The sequence below is a fragment of the Elephantulus edwardii genome, unplaced genomic scaffold (genome assembly GCF_000299155.1).
Source record: "Elephantulus edwardii isolate Elephantulus edwardi_28Jun2011 unplaced genomic scaffold, EleEdw1.0 scaffold00158, whole genome shotgun sequence".
In the NCBI taxonomy this organism is placed as follows: Eukaryota; Metazoa; Chordata; class Mammalia; order Macroscelidea; family Macroscelididae; genus Elephantulus; species Elephantulus edwardii.
The window spans coordinates 186,933-214,715 of NW_006399908.1; the positions used below are offsets into that span (position 1 = coordinate 186,933).

Consider the following 27,783-nt stretch of genomic DNA (forward strand, 5'->3'; position numbering starts at 1 on the left):
TTTGTTCTTCAGTTCCTTGAGCTTAAGAAATGCTGAACAAGTTCGGTCCTTTTGATTTTCCGACTCTAGCTCCTCGCACATTTCATTGTAGTATTTGCTTTGTCATTCCGTGCTGCCTTTTGGAATCTTCTGTTAGTAAAGATAAATGTCTTTATAAATACAGATCTTCCATTTTTAACATTTTTAATATTTGCATGTAGGATTTACTTAAAACAAAACTATCTTCTTGTTGGTTAAACTGTCAGCTTCTAACCCACAGATTCGTTCATACCTGTCCAGCAGTATGTGGTGAAAAGTTCTGGCAACTGAGAAAATCCTCTTTGACAGTACCTAATAGTATATACCTTTTTGTAGTTTCATCTATTGTAACTATTTTAAGAAAAGAAAATAATTGGTAAAAATTTATTTTTTATGTACACTGGATTTTAAGTCTTTAATATTTTCCTAATCTACTCTCAGTTGTATTCTATTTGACAACACTTAATCACTGCTAAGTAAAACTAGTGCTGTTATATTTGGAGGAACACTCTTCCACTTTGTACATCATTCTTTGTCAATGTGCAGTATGAAGTAACTTGGGTTGCTGTGATGCTGAATCTTGTGCCATTGGGGTATCAAATATGATAAAATCATATCAAAAATGGCTTCCCAATGTGGTCTGTGTTTGGTGGAGCTCCCAGTTGTAAAACAGGTTTGGAAGCAGGAGTGGCATCCACTTCCTAAACCACATGCCTATAGAAACTCAATAAACTTGGTGAAATGATGACAGTTATGGAAAGGCGGTCATTTGTTCAGAGGGCTATGAGTCTTGCTTGACTTGACGGCAATCAACAACAAACAACAACAATCCAAAAGACTAGTAAAACTTTTTATTAACCACTTTGACTCCATTATTTTTACCTTAGTTATGTTGTTACTGTTGTTGTATACCGTAGAGTTGGAGCTGACCCTCCCGTGGGTTTTTCAGAGGCAGTTAATCACACGGAGGAGATTGCCCATCTTTCTCCCAAAAGCAGCTGGTGGCCTTGAACCATGTACCTTGAGGATTACAGCTCAGCTTCTCGTTTCTAGGCCATTTTAGCTCTATTTTTCCTAAATATGATTATATTATACATAGAACATCTGACTCCCATCTGTATTCATTCTCTTTAGGTGAATATTCTGTGGCTCAGGAAGATCCTTAAACCTAATGACTAAGTTGACCTTTCTGATTGACTTCTTTGGGTTGATTTTTGTAATGTGGTTGGCTGTTTATTTGCCTCTGTAGCTTAGATACTCATTAACACCACAAGCTAGTAATTGCTTTTTTTTTTTTTTATTTAGGTACTTACTGCAACCAAAAGACAATGGAAATAAGTCTTCCAAAACTGATGACTTGGGGTCTCTTCGGTTAAATATATGCTACACAGAAGACTGTGTGCTTCCTTCTGAGTATTATGGACCTTTGAAAACTTTGCTGCTAAAATCACCAGATGTACAGGTACTTTAAGAATATTAAAATGAGGAGCTCTGGTGGCCTAGTGGCAAGAAGCTGTGCGGGAATAACAAAGACGCATAGTTTGAATCCACTAGATGCTCCACTGGAGAAGGAGGGGCAGTCTCCTCCTATGCCAGTCAGATCCGATTCGGCAGTTGTTGTTGTTGTTGTTATGTGCTGTCGAGTCGCTTGTGACTCATAGCGACCCTGTGTACAACAGCCCTAAACTCTGCTCTGTCCTGTGCCAGTCGCACTGTCTCTGACACTCCCATCCCGATTATCCCAGTCACTGAATCAATCCACCTCATAGAGGGGCTTCCCCTCCTGCGCTGTCCCTCCACCCTCCCAAAGCATGCTGTCCTTCTCCAAGACCGGTCTCTCCTCACAACATGTCCAAAGTATGTTAGATGGAGCCTCAGAATCCTTGCCTCCAAAGAGCCATCTGGTTTAACCCTTTCCAGGATGAATCTGTTTGTTTTCCCAGCAGTCCATGGTATTCTCAATACTCTTCTCCAGCACCACAGCTCAAAGGCATCAATTCTCCTTCTATCCTCCTTGGTCATTGTCCAACTCTCTGATGCATAACAGTACACAACAAGGGAAAAAAAAAGAAAAAGGAAGAAAAAAAATGTTAAAATGAAAGATTTCAGAAAATCAATAGATAAAATCAATTAAATCAATAGATAAAATATCATTAAATCATTAAGTCAATAGATAAAATATTTTATTTCTCTGAGCCTGAATACTATGATTCCTCTTCCTGCTCCACATTTCATCTATACTAGAAAATTAAGTAGCATTTGCTACAATAAAGTTAACTAGCTTATGTGAATCACTTTTAAGGTTACAGATGATTAGAACTTTCATTATGAACCATGAAAATTAATCTTGATTTTGTGCCTATTCCCATCTTTATGTATTCTAGCCCATATCTGCCTCTGCTGCTTACATTTTGAGTGAAATATGTCGAGATAAAAATGAGGCTGTTTTGCCACTGGTCCGACTGCTGCTGCACCATGATAAACTTGTTCCTTTCGCCACTGCAGTGGCTGCATTAGACTTGAAGGATACACAGTAAGAGTTCTATCTTACTAAAGGTTAATTATGTGATGTTGAACTTGAGCTTGTCAAATTGCCTTTTTACTCTTCATTGTTTTGTATTGAGGTAAGCTTTACTTTATGTTCTCATTATGTGTCTTCACATTAGAGCCTGTTCATAACTGACCCTCCGTTGAGTTGTCAGAAGTTGGAAATCACATGGAAGGAGGTTGCCCATCGGTCTTTCACAAAGCAACTGGATTCAGTCTATGGACCTTTGAATTGAATGCACAATTCCTTACCACTAGGCCACCAGAATTTCCAGCTAACTGTGTCTTGTTGTGTAACATTGAATTGGAAACGACTCAGCTGACCCTCGGCAGGTTTTCAGAGGCAGTTAATGACATAGGAGGTGATTACTCACCTCTCTCTGCTGGAGCTGACAGATTTTTAACCATGTGTCTTTGAGTTGACAGTGCATGAATATTGGTTAGCAAGTTCTGAAAGGCAGTACTTTAAATTGTGAACAATGTCTGCCACCATTATAGGTAACAATTAATGTGGTGGGTTTTCTTTAACACAGTGAAGATTTTTTTTTTTTTAATTTTTATTCTATATTGCTTTGTTTAACACGTTGCCGCAAATGACGGCTAAATGTGTTTCTAAGCACCGTCGTCAGTTTAAAAGTGTGCGGCAACATGTTAAGGGAGCTCTGGTGTCCCAGTGGCAACAAGCTGTGCTTCAATTCCGAAGGCACATGGTTCAAGTCCACCAACTGCTCCTCGGGAGAAGGAAGGTCAGTCTTCTCTCATGTGATTCACTGCCTCTGAAAATTCACTAGAGGGTCAGCTGTGGGTCGGTTCTGATGCTGTGGTACACAACAACAGCTACAACATTGCTTTGTTTACAAAGTTTGTTTACATTGTCTTTCACACTATTCTTCATTCACATTGTGTTTCATACCTGTGTCACAAAACAGCCGGTCAGCAGGTTTTTCTTTTCCATATCCATTACCTCCCACTCTGATGCATACAAATGTGGCATAAAAATAAAGCAATTAGGTGGATTCCCACCCTCCATGCAGTACAGAACAATTAATTACATACACCAAACCCCTATCTGTTGATTTAGTTTTGATTCGTGGTGGTTCACATATATCAGACCCTATGGAGTTCTCAGTGGCTGTAAACTTGCAGAAGTAAATCACTAACCCTGTCTTTCTTTTTTTTTTAATTTTCATTTTTATTTCATACTGTTTATTTACAAAGTTCAAATACATTGTTTTTCCATGCAGGATCCTTCACCCATTTCCTTCACCCTCCTACCCATCGAATTGTGCAACCCCATGATTAACACAATGCCATTGAGTGGACTCAGACTAACTTCTTGGGTAGTAACTAACACATATGTACACATACTTCACTCCCAGCATTGGAAGCTCTATGGGATAGTTCTCTGTCCTGTAGGGTTGCTGTGCATTGACGTGACCAGGGCAATGGGTTTGGTGTTTGGTTTGGGGCCTTTGGGAAGGAATAGCAGAGGTCTAGTAAACATTTGCTAAGAAGGTGGCTATCATTGACTTTGACCTCACTCTTTAACTCTGCCTACAAGTACCAGGAATTATAAGGGGATGGTGGAAGAAACTCTTTTTGAATGAGAGAAGTCTATAAAGAGGCCATCAATAGAATGTTCCCTTTTTCTGTACCCTATACGATTGAGTGTTATTGTTTGTTTCCATTGGTACAGTACTTGTCTGTGAGTCTGCTGTATGGGTTGACTTTGGGGTAATGCTGGGATCAGTGCAGTGTCTCAGGTATCAGAAAAGTCACCCATGGTGGAGAGGTTGCAGCAGAGCCTCTAAATTAGGACAGACTTTCAAGACTAGACCAGGAAGAACGACTGACCATCCACTTCCAAAAGAATGGGCCTTCAAAAACCCTATGAACAGAGAAATGTGGAAAGTCACTCCAAATTGGGAGAAACAGCTGCGAACAGCCATTAATAATTGGAGATGGATTGACACTGTGACTTCAGCAGTGGGTTCTAGTGTCTCAGAGATGCTGAGGATGGCACAGGATAGGGCACGTTTCAGATTGGCTGTTCCTAGCGTTACTGTGAGTCATACTTGACTCGATGGCACTTAACAACTACAATAAGCATCCCAGATATTTAACCATATTGGTTTCCTTTTTTGTTTTTACCTTTTCTTACATTTTGATAAATTTTTAAACCATAATGTCAGGGGCAGGGGGCTATTAATCATGGAGTTGTAATTTGATGGGTGGGTGAATGAGGGAAATTGGAAGAATCTGTTTGGGAAAACAATGTCTTTTAAATTTATAAATAAACTAGTATAATTTTTAAAAAATTTAAAAAGCATAATGTCATGGTTTAAAGTGAGTAATAAAATAAAAATTTTTTAAATGCCCAAAGCGAATGTATTCGTTTTATCATCTTTGTTCTATGCCTAGTTTCACTTTATTTCTGTTTCTATTTCAGAGAAGCAAACACAATTTTCAGAGGAAATTCCTTGGCTACCCGATGTCTGGATGAGATGATGAAAATCGTGGGAAGGCACTACCTGAAAGTAACCTTGAAACCTATTCTAGATGAGGTACAGAATATACTTCTGATAATGAGGGTTTTGTGGTTGGTGAGAATTATTTATACGTTCATGTGTTTCTGGAATAATGAAGCTGAATACTTCAGAATGCAATAAATAATTGGCCTTTCTGTCAACAGAAAAAAGTGTACATTATAGAGTAACTGAAGTAATTATTTCTTCACTACTAGATTTGTATACTTGGTGTTTATGATATTTTTACAGATTTCTCTTGCAATATTGCAAAATTGGTAATATTTATCATTTTAATACTTAGATTAGCTTTTTTTGCTATTAGAAAATAGTTCTTTTCATTTGGCCCAATTAGGAAAAAGTATTAACTGAAAAATTTCTTTCTTTTCAGATATGCGAATCTTCCAAGTCCTGTGAAATTGATCCTATTAAATTGAAAGAGGGAGATAATGTAGAAAATAATAAAGTATGTCTTTGTTATCTTTTATAGCAACCTATTAGATTATTCTTAATGATTTTTTTTGTTTCCCACTTGCTTTGTATTAATGCTATATGGAGGGAAGCCAGGCTGTTTCCTCTTGACGTGATGGTGTAGTAATAGCAGGATTGATTACAGCACAGCTAGGTTTTAGAATGTTTAATTTTTCTGTTGAACTCCATTTTATAGTTATTATTTTTAATTAGTATCTCTTACGGCTCTAATAATAATAATAGTAAATTAGAGCTCTATTCATTTCATTTCTAATTCTGGCCATTCCTTTGGGGTCAAACTAATCAAGTACCACAGTAACTTGGTTAGTTAATTCTTTTAGTGGTCTGTAATTCAAAAATAATGATTGTGTCAAGGTCACAATCATTAGAGTAGACAACAGTGTCTTATTGTCCTTATGCTTGTCTATCCAGGTTATTTCTCTGACTGTCCTTTGGATCATTTTACTGTCTGTTACTTCTTAGAAAGTTTCTCACATACATTCAACTTGACTTATAAAATTAGATCAGAATATAAATTGTCATTTATCTGTCATAGTTTTCAGAAAGAAGCATGAGTTTAGAATCCTAACTAGGAACTTTCTAATAATCTTGTGATTATTTTCATTGCCTATTTTTTAAAGAGTATTGGAGAATCTTATTGTTTACCTTTTTAAAATCTTATAGGAGAATCTTCGCTACTACGTAGATAAGTTATTCAGCACAATTGTAAAATCCAGTATGAGCTGCCCCACTGTAATGTGCGATACCTTTTATTCTCTACGGCAGATGGCGACCGAGCGATTTCCTAGTAAGTGCTCTATATTACTAAAACATGCCATTCCCTTTTCCAAATCTTCCTAGGTGTTTGGTTTGTGTGAAATGTTTATGATTTAGAAATCCAATCTTTGGTTTTCTTAAAGGCTGGCAGTAGATAAGTAAACATTTAAAGCCACACACATCCTTAGCAGATTTTTGAATACACTGAAAATGTATCTTCATTACTTTTACCAAGTACATTCACTGTTAATGCATTCATACAGTCAGAATCCTTCATTCCATTTCCTTGACTAGGTTTTCTCAAACTGCCCAACAGTTTGAGAATGCTAAAGTGTTGGTGGTGAGAAGCAATTGCAGAAGATCTTATAAACATCTCTGTTGTAATTTATATAGAATTGTGGTATGTCATTAACTGTTATGCTTAATTTTATAATGATAACAACTGTGTCAAGGCTTTGCTTAAAACATTTTGTAAAGTTAATAGTCAACTCTTGCTGATTATCAGTAGTTGGAATTGGATTTTTTTATTTACAAACCCCAGTAGTTTTGGCTTTTTTTTTTCCATTTTAAGATTTCTGTGATATGGAAATAAATTTTCTAGATCTCTATGACTGGGACCAGTGGGGTAGGGCTGAATGGGTAAGGCACGCCCTTATTGAATCAGTTTTGCAGAGCTTTGTGAAGTTGTACGAGCTCTGACGGTGTAGTGAGTAGGAAATGGCACTGGTAACCCATAGGCAGTGCCTCTCTGGCAGTTCAAGTCCATCATCTGCTCTGAAGGAGAAAAGTGGGCAGTCTCCTCCCATGTGACTTACAGCCTCTGAAAACTTCCTTGAGGGTCAGGTATGAGTTGGTTCTGACATGATGACATTGAGTTGAGTATTAGATATGAAGCTGTAAGTCTGGAAAGATTGTGCTATTTCGTTATGTTCTCTTAAGAGACTGTGTGTGTATATGTGTATATGCATGCATGCATATTACACGGTTATTTAAAATTTACTCTGTTCTGAAGTGATGGGGGCAAGCTGTCTAGTTAACATAGATAAATACAAACCTAGATTTATATTGTTGTTAATATAGCAAAAGTCATAAACAGTTAACTTCAAACAATTATACTAAATGTAGTCTTGGTAACAAAAATAAAGGGAATAGAAACATAAACACATGGAAAGAAGGAATGCTGCTTGGAATCACACCTTTTTAAGAGTTCCACCATGATAACTATTGAATATGTCAGCAAGCAAGAACTTTGCTAGCCCGCCTGAATCTCTTCTCATCTTCCCAGCACCAAGTGGGGTTATTCCTGCTCCCATCAATTAGATAATGAAAGGAAAGGTTTAGAGAAGATAAGTAAATGACCAGCAGGCAAGCAAGGCCCAAAGCACATGCTACTGATAGGTCTCCCAGTGATCTGGGCCTTAAATAGATGTGAGCCATATAATTCTTGCTTACATAAATGATCTAAAACACATTTTACGGGTTTTTATTCTATAAATGCAGATATGTATCTCTTTAACTCCACTTTGATCCTTGGAGTTCAGTATTCAGTGTTTTGTTAGCAAAAGATCTTTTCATTTTCTTGGGGAAATTGAGGATTTGAAACAAGTATTATTAAACCTACAGATTAAATGATTAGTCAGTTGTCACATAGTGAGTGACTGGTAAGAGTTAAAACTCACACCAGATCCAGAAATTCTTTTTCTCACTGTCTGATTTTGGGATTAAGCAGTTGTAAGATCTAAGATCAAAGATCTTGACTGAGTTCAAAGGCACAAATAGTCTGTATGTTATCTGTAGATTTCTTTTGCACTATAGTTTTTTTTTTTGAAACTAGGGATTTCTAATAATTTTTATTGCCCAGACTTTGCTAAAACCAACATTTTTGAGAGAAAAATTGGAATAATAGCCAAAGGTTATAAACAGTCTTCTGAGAAGTTTGGTTATTACCACTAGGTGGCTCTAGCTTCTACTTTTATTTTTGTTATTAGACCCAAAGGTGTTCTGGTGGATAGTGGGTAAGGAGATGTGCCAAGCCAGAGCCAGATTTGAGTCCACCAACTGCACTGGAGGAGAAAGATAGACAGTTTTCTTCCACAAACCCACTGGAAGGTCAGCTATGAGTTAGTTCTGACTCAGCAGCACGTAGCTACAATAATTTACAGGGTGTTTTAAAGATGAGACAAAGGATATTTCAAATTAATTCTAAAAATTCTGCTTTCTTTGCCTGTCATTTATTTCTTCATTTTTTTGGTAGTCATGTGATTGATTTATTTAGTCCTAATCATTAGTATAATTCATCAACTTAATCCTTACTGGACAAGTTTTATTGGTCTCCACTTTAGTTTTTATGATTTCCCAGTGTTGGTTTGTTTTATGTTTGTTTGTTTTTTCTTTATCATCTTTTTTTTCTGTTCCATGGTTTTGTGCATGACATCTTGCCATTGTTTTCCTGCAGATGACCCTCATGTTCAGTACTCTGCTGTGAGCAGCTTTGTATTTCTTCGTTTCTTTGCTGTAGCTGTAGTATCACCTCATACTTTTCATTTGCGACCTCATCATCCAGTAAGTGTTCTTCTCAAAGTTTTATTCCATTTTTTTTTATGAAAATGAAGAAAAGCTAGGATAATAAGCACAAATTCACTTGGCTTTATTTCCTTCGAATTTATTTTTAAATTTACTAGGCTTTTTGTGTATGTGAACCATTTCAATCAGGTAAAGCTGAAAAGTCTATATTTTTCGATGTTGGTATTGTTAAAAGTGCCAAAAGTATTCACAATAGTTGAAGCTTGGGCTTTTCTCTCTGCTGTTGTGTTTAATATGTTTATCAATTCATGTAACATAAGGTTTTGGAGTTGTTTTCAAGAAGCTATAGGTTGAGTTTGGGGTTTTTCCCCCTTTTTAAAAAAAATGTGATTTTAACAAAGTGTACAGAAAACTTGGATTTTCCTCATTCATTGTTGCATGAGTTTTGTTTTTTTAAGGAGAATGTACTTTCTTGACTATGCTAAAGTAGCTTAATCTTGTAGCTAAGTTTAGCCAACACAGAAGTTTTAAAAAACGCATTTCTGAAAGGTATAGATAATTTTATTAGAATATAATTCATTTGATAATTCTGTAGTTTTACCATCATGCCCCCCAAGTGGTGTTAAAGATATGAAATTTTAAGTGTATTTTTTTTAAAGCATATAATATTTTTGTTCAGAAGTCCCACTTTATTCCTAAATCCAATGAACTGTATAGGTTTGCATGTTTATTTCTTAATGTTTTTAAGTTCTTTATTATTTCTAATACAATAAATTTTTACTGACTCTGACTTTTTTGTTCCACATTTTATGCTCTTATCTCATGGCTCCAACTTGCCTATTTATGTAATTAAACATAACAATAAACCTTTCTTTCATATCTCGATGTCAGACCAGACCTGGTGGTAACTTGTGGTTGTTGTGTGCTGTTGAGTCATTTTCTGTTCACAGCAACCCCTCAGGACAGAGGAGCTCTGTCCCATAGTGCTCCCTGTTCTGGAACTTTCCCTTGAGCAGAGCTTGGTCTTTTCTCCTGTGGAGCTGCTGGTGGTGTTGAACCATTGATCAACAGGCAAGGGCTTAAGTTATTGGGTCACCAGGACTCCTTTTATCTAGTGTTGTTAACAAGTCTGTTCACGTTCCTATCATGCCTGCATGCAAGAGAACAAAACTGGCCCAGTCCTGCGTCATCCTCACAGTCATTGTCAGGCTTGCATGTTGTTGGCAGCCGTTGTGCCTTTTTGTGGCACAGAGGGTCTTCCTCTTTTTACATTTATTTTTTGCTAACTCTCATTTTCTAAGCCTGATGTTCTTCTTTAGAGATCGGTTCCTGTGATAATGTGCTGAAAGTATGCAAGACAGAGTCTCACCATTCTCCCTTGTAAGGGGCATTTTGGCTGCATTTCTTTCAGGAGACCTTTCTGATAGCTCATAGTATATCCAGTATTTGTTCTGACTTGACCTTTTGTGTATGTTTTAACTCACCTTCTCAGTAGCCTCAGAAGGTAAATTCTGCTATAAATTTCCAGGTACATCATAATCATCATCATACAGTAACTTTGATTTGGCCCTGCTTGACAATGTGAGGAATCATTGTCAAGAACCTGTATTGGAAATTACAGACTGGTTGAGAAGAACCGTATTAGAATGGGATTTTTGTCCTTTACTACCTCTTTGACAAATGTCTGAATTCCTAAAACATCCCAAATGCAGTATTCAGCACTGAAGAGACTCCTTTCCCTAAGCAGATGCAACCTAGAAATGTTGCTCAGTGAGTAGTGTAGTGTAGAGAAGGCACACATGAATTTGGTAGTTAATCCAGTCTCTGAGTGACCATTCCTCCTCACGGAAGCTCTGTGTGATTTATTATTCATTTAGCTTTATAAGCACTAATAGGAATTAGCCGTGGCAGAGAGTGGGCCCATGTCCTTTTGTGTAACGGTGCTGTCCTGCCTGTGACTGAGTTGCTGAAAGTGTAGCACACTCTTAAGCAGTGATGTATTGGTGGCAGTATTCTGGACATAAACAAAACTCCTATTTGTGACCCTGCTGTATATTTCTACTTGAATTTACATATCCCTATAGTAGATGTTCTTCTATTGTTTGTAGGGTTTTCAAAGGGCTATTATTTCAGAAGGGTGTAGCTAATTCTGCTTCTTACTCTGTCTTAATCTGGAAACTCCACTAAAACCTGTCCACCATGCACGAACCACCTAGTATTTGAAATCCTAGTTACATAGCTTCCAGCGTCACAGAAACCTACATGTCACTTTGGTACAGTAAACTGACAGACAAGTTGTGAGCTGGGCTCACAAGAGCTAAGGATAAACAAGCAAGCATATACATTTGTAAGTTATAAAAGAAGCAGAAACATGCAAGTCACTTCCCCCCAAGTGCAACAAATTGGCAGATAAGTGTTGGACCCCTTAAAGCAAATGAAAAAAAGGAGCAAGTGCACAAATGCCATCCGCACCGCAGCAGCAGCCTCAAGCACTGTAGTGGGGCTAACGTCACTATACACAGAATCACTCTATCAAATAGAACTGGCTGACACAGAACCATTTGAGTAAGTAGCATATGATCAGGAATTGATAGTAATGGACAAAGTTCAAGTTTCACTGAAGACGTTTGTGAAAAAGAAGGCCCTAGGAATTTATGGGATACCAGTTGACATGTTTTAACAAACATGATCACCAGTTCATGCAGAAAAATTTGCAAGATGTCTGCCTGGCCAACTGACTAGAAGAGATCCCATTTCCAAAAAAAGGTGATCCAGCAGAATATGAAAATTATCAAAGTCATTAATATCACATGCAAGTAAAATCTTACTGAAGATGGTGCAAAAATTGCTAGACTAGAATATAAACTTCCAGAAATTCAAGCTGGATGTAGAAAAGGCCATGGCACCAGCGCTATCATTGTTAGTGTCAGATGGATCTTGGCTGAAACAGAGAATATAAAAAAGATGTGTTCTTGTGTTTTATTGACTGTGCAGAGGCATTTGACTATATGGAACCTAACAAATTATGGCTACCATTGAGAAGAATGGGAGTACCAGAACACTTAATCATGCTCATGCAAAACATTGACCTAGTTGAAGAAGCCATTGTACAAATACAGCAATGAGAACGCTTAATGGTTTAAAATCAAGTAAGGTGTACATCAGCATTGTATCCTTTGTCCATACCTATTCAGGCTGTTCCTGAGCAAATCATTTGGGAAGATGAAATATTTGAAAAAGAATACTGCACTAGGATTGGAGGAAGACTTATTAACAAACTGTTTTATGCAGTTGACAAAACCTTGCTTGCTAAAGTAAAAGAATTGAAACACCTACTGCAGCAGATCAAAGCCTTCAATATGGTTTACAGCTCAACATCAGGAAAACAGAAAACCTCGGGACTGGACCAGTAGACAACATTATGATAAATGGAGAAAGGATTGAGGTTCTCAACGATTTCTTCCTACTTGGATCCAAAGTCAACACCCATGAACAACAGCAGCAACAGTCGAGAAGTCACAAGATGTGTTGCACTGGGAAGATCTCCAGGGTGTTTAAGAGCAATGATATCAATTTAAAGTCTGAGGTGCACCTAATCCAATCCATGGTCTTTTCAGTTACTTTGTGTGCATCTGAAGGTTGGACAGTAAATAAGGATGACAGAAAAAGAATCAATGCCTTGAACTGTGATTGGAGAAGAGTACTGAATATTTCATGGACTGCCAAAAGAACAAACAGATTTGTCCTGGAGTAAGTGCAACCAGGGTGCTCCCTTGGAGGCAAGGATGGTGAAACTTCATCTCACATACTTTGGGCATGCTGTCAGGAGGAACCAGTCATTGGAAAAAGATGACACAGTCAAAAAGGTAGTCTGGTCTGCATTAGAGAGGAAGATCCTCAGCAAGATGGATAGACATAATGACTGTAACAGTCTAAAGTATAGCAGAGACGAGGAGGATAGCACAGGATAGGGCCAGTTTCAGACCCATTATTCATAGGGTTGCTATGAGTTGTGGTTGTTTTGATAACACCTAGCCACAACAGACATTACAATAAAGTTCTTCCAACTAAAAACTCTGTATTTTGTTTTTTATTGTGTACCATTGAATCAGCTGTTACTCATGGCAACCCTATGAGCAATAGCCCTGAATCTTGAGCCAGTCTCACTGTCTCTAACATACCTGTCCCTAATGCCAGTTACCGTGTTTGTCAATCCATCTCATCCACAGTCTTCCTCTCCTGCACTGACCCTCCATTCTTCCAAGAATGATGTCCATCTCCAGACTGGTCCCTCCTGGCAACATACCAAAAGTATATAAAAAGGTGCTTCAAAATCCTTGCCTTCAAAGAGTTGCCTGCTTTTAATCTCTCCAGGACAGACCTTGCTTCAGCTTGACCTTGCATATGAGTAGTTGGTGGTCTGTTCCATGGTCAGCTCCTGGTCTGGTTTTCACAGCTTCTCCAGAGGTTCTTTCACAGATGTAATCAGTCTGATCAGGTGAAATCCATGTGTATAGCTGTATTTACGTTTCTCTCTTTTTTTTAAATTTATGTTTCTTATAAAATGTATTTGCCATGAATAAATTGTTGCTTGTGCAGAATTCTATCATTCTATCTCCAGCTTCATTTCTGTCACCACGTCCATGTTTTCCAACTACTAATCCTTCTTCTCTGTTCCCAACTTTTATATTCCAGTCAACCATTATTAATAATGCATCTTAATTGCATGTTCGATCAATCTCTTACTGAAAAAGTTGGTAGAAATCTTCTATTTTCACTTCTTTGGCTCTAGTTCTTGGTGCATATATCTGAATGTTAGTGGTATTCATTGGGCTTTCTTGTATGCGTATGGATATTACCCTGTCACTCACAATATTGTATTTCAAGACTGATCTAGAAATGACTTTTTATTTTATTTTATACTAGTTTATTTTCAAAATTCAAATACATTGTTTTCAAAATCAGATTCTTTTAGAAATTACTTTTTAAACTATGAAAGCAACCCCATTTTTACTGACCTTTTTGTCTTCAGCACAGTAGAATATATGACCATCTGACTCAAAATGCCCAATGCCAGTCCATTTCATCTCATCAGTACCTAGTATGTCAATATTTATGCATTCCATTTTTCCTTAATTATATCTAATTTTCCTACCTTCATGGTTCCCACATTCCATGTTCCAATCACTAGTGTCTTCTTACAACTGTTTCTCCTGTCTTGTGTTTCCGTACTTGAAAGCTCCACTCCAGTTGCCCTATCTGCTAGTCTAAGTGTGTTTTATTATACATAGGGTTTTCAAAGGTATGGTATTTCAGAAGTGGATGACCATTCCTTCTTCCTGGTCTGTCTTAATCAGAATACTCAGATTTAGAACGGTATCAGACACACAAACATTTTATGAAAAAGAGCAGTTGAAAGATATTTCCCCAATTGTAGAAATAATCAATAGTTTCAGTTTTGTCCCCACCCTGACACATGTGTCTTGGCCACCTATTTCCCTGCTCCACCAGCATTCCCTTCTACTTCCATCTACTCCCTTCAACACCTGTCCCCCGCTATCCAGCCCTTGATATGATAGTTTATATCTCAAGTTTTCTGAAGCTATGGAAAATTAAATAAAATCCACGGGAACGAAAATAGGACCTTGAGCCTATTACCACTTGAATTTTAAAACCATCTCAGGAACAGGTTTGAGGCCTTGAACACTAATGAGCCAAGACCAGACAAGTTATGGGAGGATATAAAAAGAATACCATCCAGGAAGACTGCGAAAGGTCATTACAAAGACAGAGGAGGAAGAAAAGATCAAAATGGATGTCAGAAGAGACTATGAATATAGCAGTAGAGCATTGAGAAGCCAAAGCAGAGGGAAGAAATCAAGATTAAGGAACTGAACTGAAGATTTCAAAGGGCAGCATAGGAAGACAAAGTATTACAATGAAATATGCAAAGAGCTGGAGTCAGAAAATCAAAAAGGCAGAACTCGCTCAGCATTTCTTAAGCTCAAGTAACTGAAGAACAAATTCAAGCATTAAGTTGCAATATTTAAGGATGCTTTGGGCAGAATATTAAATGATCTGGAAAGTATTAAAAGAAGATGGAAGGAGTATACAGACTCATTGTACCGAAAGGAATTGGTGGACACAGAAGAACTTCATTAAACAGTGTATGAGCAAGAGCCTGTGGTGATTCAAGCTTCTCTGAAAGAATTGGCAAAAAGCAAGGCCCCAGGAATTAACTGTATACCAACTGAAATATTCAACAAACAGATGCTTCCTTTGATGTGCTCACCAAGTTGTGCCAAGAAATCTGGAGAACAACCACCTGACAGGAAGAGATCTATATTCCCATCCCAAAGAAAGGTGATCTGACAAAGTGAAAATTATCAGTTTCATTAATATCACATGCAAGCAAGATTCTCCAGAGAATTATCCAAAAATGACTGAAACAGCACATCAGCGGAGAACTTCCAGAAGTGCAGGGTGAGTTTAAAAAGGGTCGTGGTACTAGGGATATTGTAGCTAATGTTAGATGGATCTTGGCTGAAAGCAGGAAGTACCAAATGAATGTTTTTCAAAGGAATGTGTCTCATTGACTATGCAAAGGCTGTGTGGATCATAACAAACTGTGGCTGACTCTGAGAAGAATGGGAATCCCAGAACACTTGATCATGCCTATGCGAAACCTATACTTGAACCAGGAGACAGTTGTCAGAACAGAGCAAGGGAACATTGAATGTTTCATAGCTGGGAAGGGTGTACACCTGGCATGTATCCTATCTCCATACCTTTTCAATCTCTATGCAGAACAGATTATCTGGGAGGCTGGGCTCTATGAGGAGAAGTGTGGCATCAGAATTGGAGGTAGACTCATCAACAATCTGCGTTATGTAGTGACACAGCCCTCCTTGCTGAAACTGAGGAGGACCTAAAGCACTTGCTGCAGAAGGTCAAGAACTGCAGGCTTCAATATGGACTGAAGCTTAACATCAAGAAAACAAAAGATTCTCATCACTAGGCTGATTGATGTACTTAGATTATTATGAGTTCAGAAACGAAGCATCTCAGTTGAGTTCAATAAATACATGTGAGGTGTCAGGTGACTAGATAAAGCCATTGTCATTTATGAAAGGCAAGGTAATCTATGAAAAATTATGATGGCACATTGTGACTGGGAAATTTTAAAATATCCTCTAGGGTCGCTTATTTTGTATAATATTTTCATGAGTTACTTTTTCAGTGCTACATAGTATTCCATTTTGTGAATATACCACAGCCTGGGTTGTTTCCATCTCTTTGTTATTGTGATCAAAGCCACAGTGAACATGGGTGTGTATCTGTCTGTTTGGGTGGCAGTTCTGATTTCTTTAGGGTATATTCCCAGTGGTGGAATTGCTGGGTCAAATGGTATTTCTAGAACAGCTTTTGTGTGTAGTACAGCAGAAATCAGCATTCACTGAATGGCATGATTGTAAAAAAATCAGGCAAAAGTCATTGCCATGGAGTTGAAACTGACTCACAGCTAACCGTGCACCAGGTTTCAGAAGCTGTAAATTGCAAAAGAAGAGATTGCTTATTTTTCTCCTCTGGAGCACTTGCTAGATTTGAACCTCCTGCCTTTGGGTTGGCATTGCAACTCTCCATTAGGCATCCATGGCCTTTGATTTAGGAGCTCAGCTCTCTATGGTCTATGCCATCAGGGCTCTAAATAACAGTGAGAGCTGTATTGATGTAAGCAAACTTCTGATGTGCCGAAGTTGGACACAAGTTTTGTTCTTTCTCCAAATTGAAACACTAAAACCCCAGGAGCTCTGGTAGCTTAATATTAAGGAGTTGCACTGCCAGCCCACATTCAAACAATGAATGTACCATCTGCTCCTCTGGGAAAATTTTAAATTTTTTATTGGCTTTCATATAATCATTCATATATACTATTTCATACATGTACATTATGTGTTTTATACAGTCTTTCGTGTACATTTTACTTTGTTCATATACATTGAGGTTTATACAATCATTCAAACATATTTTATATAATTATTTGCTATTGATCCATGCCTGTCATTACTTTGTCTTCTTCTTCCATGAGATTTACTGCCTCTGAAAACCCACTGGATGGTCAGCAATTAATTACTTCTGCCTTGACAGTACATAACAATGGCAGATAACAATATAGCCTAAAAAACTAGTTTTAAAAATAAATTTGAACAAAGAACTCTTGGAGAAAACTCATTTTAAATTCCATTTACTAGTACATTTGTAAGAATTTTCTTTCCTATGGAGGCAGAGAATTTTCATCTGTAGTCTTGGACCTCTTCGTATTACTGAAGACGATGTCATTTTGAGGTTTAATGTGTGCCTGATTCAGGCCATGGTCTTTTCAGTCACTTAACCTTGCATTTGAGAGCTGCACAACGACTAAGGATGACAGAAGTAGAATTGATGATGTGTTTGAACTGTGATGTTGGAGAAGAGTGCTGAAGGCCCTGTTGACTCCCAAAAGAACAAACAGATGTATCTTGGAGAAGGTGCAGCCAGAGTGCTCCTTGGAGGCAAGGATGATGATGACTTTGGACACATTGCTCAGAAAACTTGTTTCTTGGAAAAGGATATCACACTTGGAAGGGGGGGTGGGGTAATGAAGGAGAAGAAGACCCTCAACCAGTTGGTTGACACAATGACTGCAGCAATGGACTTGAGTGTGTCAGGGCTTGTGAAGATGGCACGGGATAGGACAATGTTCAGATCAATTGTTCATAGGGTCACTATGAGTTGGACTCTGTTCACGACTCCTAAAAACAACTGACATAGTGGAATCATGGCTATTTCAGCTGAAATATTTTCTAAATAGTTTTCGTTTAGATGTGTAACCATGTCATGCATTGTATCTTACTGATCATCTCCCAGGATATTCTTTATTTTCCAGCTTCCCATATAACTTGACTTGCCTTCTCCTTTACATTCATTGCCTATTTTAAACTGATGCCCATCAGTGTATAAATATTCCTGAGCATGTCTTTTGATAGAAGTCACTATTTATTGGAATCTCTAAAACAAAGAAAGGTGTTCTAATGTGATGTTTATGCATTGGGTAAAACTCATCAGACCATATTTTGAGATTATTTTTTTTCTTTCATTTCCTTATATATAAATTATGTTTTATTTTGAAGGAGGGAACAAAGATTTATGGGGGAGCACTGTTTAGTCAGTTATATTTTATCTGTACCCCTTTGCTGTATATCATTAAGTGTCACCAAGTTGCCTGCAACTCAGCGACCTTATGAGCAATAGATCTGAACCTTGTCCTGTCCTGTGCTGTCCCACCATCTCTAATACACTTGAGCCCCTTGGTGCAGTTACTGTCTCAATCCATCTTGTGAAAGCCTTCCTCACTTTCTCTGATCTTCCTCCTCTCCCAGCATGATCTCTTTCTCCAGGAACAAGTCCTTCTGACAACATGCCCAAAGTATATGAGACAAAGTTTCACCATCCTTGCATCTAAGGTGCAGCCTTGTTATACTTCCTCTAAGACAGAGACTTGTTCTTTTGACTGTCCGTGGACTGTTCGGTACTGTTGTTCAACAGCATTATTAGAAGCCTCTGTTCTTCCATCATCTTTAGTCATTGTCCAACTTTCATTTGCATAAGAAGCAATGGAAAAAATTATGGCTTAGTCTTTGAACTGGTATCCTTGCTCTTTTAACACTTTGGAAAGGGCCTTGACTGCAGCTTTTTCCCAGCACAAGAAATCTTTTGTCTGCTATTACCATGGCTGTCAGTTGTGGATCTAAATAAAGGAAATTATTGACAACGCCAGTCTTTTCTCCATCTATCCCCATGTTGACTGTTGATCCAGTGGTAAGGATTTTTCAAATAGGCCCACACAACACCATTTATAATTGACCTCATCATTTACCCTTTTACAAGATCTTCATGTACTGACTTTTTATTTCCTAAACTGAATGTAGGTCTTTGTTTCCATGGTAATGAGTTTGTTTTAGCATTTGTATAAATTATTAAATATGCTTAGAGTGAGTTGAACACAGAAAATATGGAAGCTATCCTTTAAGTTAGAAAAAAAATTAATGCTATTGGCATTCCAAAAGTGAGCTTAATTTTTCAGGCAGTCCAAGTGGCCATACTAACCTACTGTATAAAACAATTTATAATATCGCCAGTTGTCATATGTGTGTATAAAATTTTCTATAGTAGTAACACATCATTAATTACCATTGTTTTAGGATAGTCAATTCGTTTCTTAATTCTATAGTCCAGTGAGTTATGCCCAACGTTAACTAGATTTTTAAACACATTTTCTATTTTATTCAGCATTTTGAGCAACAATTTTTAGAAAACTGTAACTTACTTTATTGAATTTTTATGCAAATTCTGTTTCTTCAGAGTGTATCATGAATTTTGTGTCCTTTTTACATTCTTTAGGATCCACAAACAATTAGGACATTGACTCTTATTTCAAAAACCATTCAGACTTTAGGAAGCTGGGGGAGTCTATCCAAAAGCAAGGTAGGTCTTTTTATTTTTATTTTCGTATTTCTAAATGTTGTTATATTCTTTTTATGCCCTTTTCGTCCTTCATCTTTCACAAATTCAAAACAAAACAAAAAAAAGGAACATAAGTCAGTGGAGTAAATATCTCTTAGATGGTTAAAATACCATCTCAAAAGCTCATTGCTTTTCAGGCAGAACCAGCTCATAGCTGATTCTCCAGCACTTTTTCTGAGGCTGTAAATCACGTGGGAGAAGATTGGCCATCTTTCTCACTTGGAGCCCTGGGGGATTCAAACTATCAGAGAAGTGTTACCTTTGAGAAACACAGCTCCTTACAGATTATACTACATCTTAGTCATCTACAAAAGAGGATTATTTCACTTAAATTTATATTACACCTACAAGGGAAATGCAGAGATAGTATGTTTATCTATGCCAGAATCACAGAACAGCTATTAAAGAGCCCAGTTCCAAACTTCATAACTCTTTTGAAATGGATTCTTGAGTCATTTTAGGATGCAATCTTTACTATTTTTTCGTTTTCTACTTGACATGTATAAATTATGTTTTTTTCTTAGTCAAGTTTCAAAGAGACATTCATGTGTGAATTTTTCAAAATGTTTCAAGAAGAAGGATATATTGCAGCAGTTAAGAAGGTACGATTTTTTAAATACTCTTAAAATATTAAACATTTGTTATCATACAGCATTTGGAGAAGTAAATATTCTGTCTTAAACAGCTAGTATGTAAAATTTACTTTTATATTGAATAATTTATCCCCAGTCAATCACTTCACATTTTACTTTATTCCTACAAGTCAGTCCCCCTTTTTTAAAAACTACAATGTTTAAACTATCTGCCAAATGTAAAATATCTCCATTGGTGAAAGTAACAAAAAGAAAAAAGGATGTAAATGCATTTAGCACAAATAAATGTAATAGGTGCCATTACAACAGAACCAGCTAGCTTGTGACAGACTGTTATGAAAAACTATATTCTTAACCAGGCTGCTCCTTGGAGACAAGGATTCTGAAGCTTCATCTGACATACTTTGGACATATTGCAAGGTGGGACCAGTTTTTGGAGAGGGACATCATGCTTGGGAGAGTGGAAGGACAAACTAAGAGAGGAAGATCCTTGATGAGATGGATTGATTCAGTGACTGGGGTAATGGGGGTAGGTGTGTCAGAGACAATAAGATTGGCACAGGATAAAGCAGAGTTAAGGGCTGTTGTACATACACAGTTGCTATGAGTTGCAAGCGACTTTATGGCTCTTAACAACAATACTCTTAACAAATTTGAAAACCTGTGGATAAGTTTTGAGAAACACCCCACCTAAATTAACACACACTGAGATAGAAAATGTGAACAAACCCAAAAGAAATTGAAGTGGTCATAAAAAACTGTAACAATCACCAGACCCCCCAAAAAACCCCTACCCAACCAAAAACCATGACCTTGTAGCTTTGCTAGTAATTTCTGTCAAATACTCAGAGAAGATATGACACAATTTGTACTTAAAAGATTGGAATACTCCCAATTCCTTTTATGAAGCAGTCAGGACCCTAATACCAAAGGCAAGCAAAACTGGGTGAGGGAGGACAGGGGGGATACATAAACCAGTAACTTTCCTTAATATAGACACAGAAATTACAATAACATATCAATAATATACAATGACATAAATATATCAGGTATGCAATGATGATTCCACATTAGAAAACTGACCAACATAATCTACCACATAAATGAAACAAAGGAAAAGAACCACCAGATCACATCAGTTAATGCAGAAAAGACTTGTGATAAAAGTCAGCAGCTAAGCAGAAACCACATGAGCTAGAAGGCAATGGGACTGCATATACAGAAAGTTGAAAGAACACAGTTGCTAGCCAAGGATCCTGTACCAAGCAAAGTTCTCCATCAAATAGGATGGAGAAATCAAGAAACATAAGGAATTTGTGAAAACAAAACCAAAACTACAAGAAATTTCAAGTGAAGTTCTTCACACGGAGATGCCAAAGGAAAGTAGATGAACCATAGTAACCAGAAACAACAAAAAAAGAAACACAGCAAAATGGCAAATGTAAAACCTGGCCTGACAATAATCTGTCACACTTACTGGGTAAATTGGACTAAATGTGCCAATCAAGAGAAAAAGAGTAACAGAATGAATAAAACTCAGCAGCTGTTCCTAAATCAAAACTCTGATTAGCCATTAGGAAATTGCAGATCAAAGCAAAAAGATATATTACTCCAGCAATAATAACAATGATCAAAACCAAAACAAAATAACAAATGCAGGCAAGATTGAAACTCTCACACACTGCTAATAGGATTTTACAGTAGTATAACCAATTCCTCCAGAACTTTAAAATAGTAATACCATATGGCCCCACAGTCTCACTCCTAGGTATATATCCTAGAGAAATAAGACCAATGATATGAATGATGTATGCATACCATTTTCATCAAGCATTATTTATAATTGCAAAAAGATAGAACCAATTTAAGGGCCAGTCAACAGATGAATGGCTAAAGAAACTATGGTCTGCATATATACAGTTGACTACTCAGTGTTAAAGAATAACAAAACAAATCTAAAATACTTCACAGCACTTAGAGATGTAGAGGACATCATGTTAAAGGACATCAGTCAGTTGTAAAAGGACAAATACTGTAGGTGGTGCATTATAGATAATCAAGGAAAGGTTTTACACCCTTCGAGAAGCATTCTTTGATGGATATCAGGGATGCAAGGGAGAAAATTTGTTCTTTTCTCTTTGATTAGTTGGAACCCGCTCATAACTGACCCTTCCTGGGGTTTCTGAGACTGTAAATTGCACGGAAGGAGATTGTCTTTCTCCCAAGGTGCTGACGTTATATTAGAACCACAAGAGAAAGAGAAACAGGGTCTGGATGAGCAGTGCAGCTCCCCACAGACTAGGGGTCTGTAAGCTGAACAGATGTGTGGTGGGGTATGGAAGTTGACTCACAAGTACGTGTCGGTTTTGCAGAGCATGTTTGTTTATAGATCTTTACATGTGTCTATTTGGACGCAGGATTGGCATCTTCTTCCTAAACAACATCCCTTTGGAAACTCCATGAACTTTGAGAACGACGATAGTTACAGAAAGGCTTCAGGTCTTTTGTTCATAGGATCTCTATGAGTTGTGCTCTACTCGATGACAACAGCTGCAACATTCAGTATATACACATAATGTACAGTCACTCCCTCATTGATGTAAAGTTGGAACCAATGCATAGCTGACCCTCCATTGGGTTTAAGAGCCTGTAAATTGGATGGAAGGAGATTGCCCATCTTTCTCTTATGGCCTGTGGTGTATTTTAACCACCAGACAGACACAGCCTTTGCATTACAGCACAGCTTCTACAGCTGTGCCACCAAAGCTCCCTCATGAGGAGGCATAGACTAGATAGTGTACTATATAAGATATGGTAAGACATACAGGGCGGAGCTGTATAAACTGCTTAGCCGTAACCAAACCTTGGAGTACCTTGTCACTGGACTTGAGAGTTTAGAACTTTAGTCTCCATGGACCTCTAGGTCAATTGATGTAACACAGCATATGAAGGAAATGTTCTGCATCTTGCTTTGTGAAGAGCATCTGGGGTCTTAAAAGGTATCAAACAACCATTGAAGAGAACACTATTGCTTTCTTCCACCAGAGTAAAAAAGATTGATGAAAATCAAAGACTCATGGGAAATAATCAAAAGGAATAATAGAAACCACATTAACCACAACATCCACTCGTCTGAACCAGAGCAATGAGATGGTACCTGGCTTGCACTGTCAGCCATTCTTAGCAGAATCACATAGAAGGTCCTGGGCAAAGTGGAACAAAAATGGAGAACAAAGTTTAAAGTTTTAAAAATGAGAGCTGGGGAAGCTGCCCACCCAGAGGCCACTCCACAGGCCAAAAAGAATCATAGAACAGAAGGGGCTGCAATCAGGTCACAGACTCACTTCCAGAGCCAACACATTGAGATGCTGTGGAGGGAGGGGCCTACTGCTCCCCTAGATAAAACGTCTTCCATTGGGGAACCTGACCTCCACAGACCAAAGAGGACAATAGACTTCAAGAGAAGGGGCGACAGTCAGACAAGAGACTCAATCCCACAGCCAGCACAGTGAAGAGCTTGGGAGGGAGCTGCCTATGAGCGCCCTGGCTAAAACTGCTGAAGTCGGAGAACCTGGTCACACCACTCCTCAGACAAAAGAGGACATTAAACTTGAGAGGGGCAGCAGTCAGGTGAGAGATTGACTCTCAGAGCCAGCACACTGGGGTACTGGGGAAGAAGGGGACTGCAGCTCCCTTGGAGAGAAACTACTCTGTTTGGGGAACCTGTTTGCCATTGGTGGCCACTCCAAAAACTAAAGAAAACAATAGCATTTAGGAGAGGAGACCTCAGTGAGCAAGAGGACCTGAAAGACTTTCAGAAAAGCAAAAACTTTCTCATTCCAGAGGCCCAGAAAGGACTTCCAGTAGAGCATACAGCACACACACACACACACGTATATATAGGTTTGCATACAACATTTGTGTACCTTGTACTGTGTTTCATATAATTATTCCCATTTGTTGTGTTACATAGGAATGAAACACAATGTGAATTTTTTACGCAAACCAATATAAAATTTAAAAAGGGGGATTCAAAGTTTTGCTTTCACATGCAAAAAAAAATACACATTGACATAAGAAAAATTAGCAAACTTAACTGAGATAAAAGAGAGCAGTCTCTGCCTGTAAAGATTTATAGCCTTAGGGACCCAGTGGAGTGTAGGCATGACTCACACTTTTCTCTGCCCTGGATTTACTGGCCTTACAGAGATTGGTAGAAGCATCAAGATGACGACCTTTGTCTTTCAAATCAGAAACCAAACCGACTCTGAAAGTTCACTTTGCAGCCAAATAACGGTCTTCTAAAGTGAAAAGCGACACCTATTGTACTTCTCTCAATAATTTGTAAGAACCTTAACACTACTACAGAATGAGTAAAGAAAAGGTACTAAAATGAGACCAAAGGTCAGCATTTGCCCAAAAGCAGAGCTTAGAAAGCAAGAATGGCCAGGGAAGATGAGAGAATGGAAATGGCAAATGAAAGAAAGAGTCAGGAAGACTTGTTCTATTGAGAGGATCACCGCTTATTTCCTAAAGTAAAATGTTGCTGATGGAAACAGAATTTTTCTGCAGACGTTCACCTAAATCACAATTAACATGTTACACACACACACACACACTGACTCTTTTGTCTTTCTCTCTCCTCCCATACGTAGCTTTCAACTGTGAAAATAACAGAAAAGTTTTTGTCAGAGCTACTATTGCCAGTGTCCTAGGTCACAGGTGATAGAGGTCTAGTGTGATGTTCCTCATCAGTGGAATTATAAGCCATTTGAGGCCAGATAATTCTTGATGGTAACAAGATGTCTTGCCCGCTGTCAGGTGTTTACCTTACATGCTCTCATTCATGATAAGAAAAATGTGTCTAGACATTACCAGATATTTCGGACGGGGCAACATTGCCTCAGTTTAGAACAACCTATAGCATATCCTGCAGTGGATTTTCAGAGGCATTTAATCACACAGGAAGAGGTTGCCCATCCTTCTCCTGTGGAGCAGCTGGTGAATTTGAAACACGTGTCTTTGGGATGGCAGCACAGTTTCTTACCACTGGACCACCAGAGCTCCCTTAAAATAAGTATCGTGAACTGACATATTGTAAGCACTTAACTGCCTTCATTTAAAAAAAAGTCTGAGTTACTGAACATTTTAAGAACAATGTATGTTTATGATAGGTGGAAAGTTGCTGTAAATGAAAACTGATAAATGCCTGCATGATATATTTGTCCTAGCAAAAGGCCTACACCAGAACAATTATACTACTTCAAAGTGGAGAATATTTTTACAGGATCTTTGATTTCTTGAGTATTTAGGCCTGAATTATTTAAAACCTTCTCTTCCATTATTTTGAACTGTATCTAAAACTTAGCTTGAAGAAAGTACTGTGTCTTATTTATCACAATTTTAACTAAGCCTTGCCACTGCCACTGAGTTGAGTTTGACTCATAAAGACCCCTCATCAGGTCCCTAAAGCTCAAAATCTTTAAGGGAAGAAACTGCCCGTCTTTCTCCTTCTAGTAGTTTTGAATCACCAACCTTGGTTGCCGACACAACAAGAAGTGAAGTGTTACATCGACGGGGTTCCAGTTCTAACTTACTCTGTAATTAAAGACTTCATCCATTTTTGTAGTATGATTGACAATACAACTGCTTAGAGTATTCCGTATAGTGGTTTTCTTAAAAAAGAATACTTTCTTAGTTTTTATAATCAAACTCAGGTAGATAAGACCTTATATATTTAATACAGTACATTAGCCTTGTACAAATGAAAAGAAAAATTTTCCAATTTAACATTTCTAGACCAGTATGGCTATTAGTTTCTGTATAAAGCCAACTCAACATGGTACAACTGGGATACTTTGACAGCACAGCTAAAGTTTCAAAAAATTAAAATTATGTGTGTATATATAAAGACCAGTCAAAGTGTGTTAGGCATCAATAGCAGCAAAAGCTTTTCCTGCTTCTGTGACTATCAGAACAATAATAATCGAGTCCTCCATTTTCTCATCCTGACTGGAAAAATACATTTGGCTGTGACATCTCAGACAAGGTCTCATAACGAATATTTACAGAATCCTACAGAGCCTCTACAAGAAAAAGGCTGATAACCATTTACAAAAGGGACAAAAGGCATGGAAAGACTTTTCGCAGAGAACATTTGAATGACCAGCAGACACATGAAGAAAAGCTCCAAATCACTGGCAATAAGAGAGATGCAAATCAAAACCACAAGAGATACCATCTCCCCCCAGTAGCAGAAAGCAAGCAGCAAATGCTTACAGAGAGATAGGAAGTCTCACACATTGTTGGTGAGATTTTAAAATGGTACAACCACTCTGAAAGGCAGGTTAGTGTTTCCTTAAAATGCTAAACATAAATATTCCATATGAACCAGCTATTTCATTGTTTGGAATATACCCCAAGGAAAACAGAACTGAGACACAAATGGAGATATGTACACCGATATTCATAGAAGGGTTATTCACATTAGCAAGAATATTAAAACAACCAAAATGTCCTTCAACAAATGACTGGATTCAGAAACGATGGTACATTCACAAAAGGGAATGCTGATGCAGCACTCAAGAGCAATGCTTTTGAAAATATTGTGACATGGGAGAGGTGTTATACTGAGTGAATTAATTCGGGTGCTTACAAACAAATACTATATAAATCCATTATTGTAAAAACAGAAAGATAACCGGTGAGATGTGTATGGATACACAAACAGGTTTTAGCTGATGTTCTTGAAGAGTATTGAGTACTTAAAACTGTGCCACTAATGAAAGGAAATCTGTCTAAAAAGGTGCATTTCTGTACCAGACTTTTGTCACACCATCCTTTGGATCCTCTGCTGGAAAAGTAGGATCAAGTCACAACAAAGGCCTTTTTAATCGTATCCTTTAGTATTATGAATGTAGAACTGTACTGTATCATACCTCTGAGAATGTTAAATACCTGTACCTGCTCTATGATATGAAATATTAGTGACTGCTAATTGTGGGAGGATGTCAAAGGTATCATCCAGGAAGAGTGCAAACGGTCATTAAAAACACAGAAGAGAAAAAAAAAAAAAGACCAAAATGGATGTCAGAAGAAACTGAATATTGGACTGGAGTGCAGAGAAGCCAAAGCAAAAGAAAGAATTCAAGATACTAAAGAGCTGAATAGAAGATTCCAAAAGGCAGCATGGGATGACAAAGCAAAATATTACAATGAAATGTGCAAGGAGTTGGAGTTGGAAAATCAAAAGGGCTGAACTCATTCAGCATTTCTTAAGCTCAAGGAACTGAAGGACAAATTCAAACCTTGAGTTGCTATAATCAAGGATGGTTTAGGCAGAATATTAAATGATCCAGGAAGTATTAAAAGAAGATGGAAAGAATATACTGAGTCACTGTATCAAAAGGAATTGGCAGACACGAAGAATTTCATGAAATAACATATGAGCAAGAGACTATGGTGATGGAAGAAGGTCAAGAGCTGCTTTGAAGGAAATAGCAAAAAATAAGGCCCCAGGAATAGATGGCATACTAATTGACATATTTCAGCTAACAGATGCTGCCCTGGATGTGCTCACCAAGTTGTCCCAAGAAATCTGGAGAACAACCACTTGGCCAACTGACTGGAAGAGGTCTGTATTTGTTCCCATCCCAAAGAAGGGTGACCCAACAGAGTGTGGAAACTATAGAACAATATCATTGATTTCACATGCAAGCAAGATTCTACTGAAGATAATCCAAAAACGACTGGAACAGCACATCAGC

The 27,783-nt window shown here is 37.8% G+C and overlaps 1 protein-coding gene across 3 annotated transcripts in view; it reads left to right on the forward strand.

The window, feature by feature from the left end:
• RASA2 (RAS p21 protein activator 2) overlaps window positions 1–27,783 on the forward strand; it is a 170,619-nt gene that overhangs the window by 123,449 nt on the left and 19,387 nt on the right. For all 3 annotated transcript variants that reach the window (XM_006895097.1, XM_006895098.1, XM_006895096.1), the window contains exons 10-17: window positions 1,324–1,480; window positions 2,403–2,551; window positions 5,015–5,129; window positions 5,482–5,556; window positions 6,246–6,369; window positions 8,794–8,900; window positions 19,302–19,385; window positions 19,949–20,026. In XM_006895097.1, coding sequence (XP_006895159.1) covers window positions 1,324–1,480; window positions 2,403–2,551; window positions 5,015–5,129; window positions 5,482–5,556; window positions 6,246–6,369; window positions 8,794–8,900; window positions 19,302–19,385; window positions 19,949–20,026 — 889 coding nt within the window. The remainder of the gene's footprint in view (window positions 1–1,323; window positions 1,481–2,402; window positions 2,552–5,014; window positions 5,130–5,481; window positions 5,557–6,245; window positions 6,370–8,793; window positions 8,901–19,301; window positions 19,386–19,948; window positions 20,027–27,783) is intronic.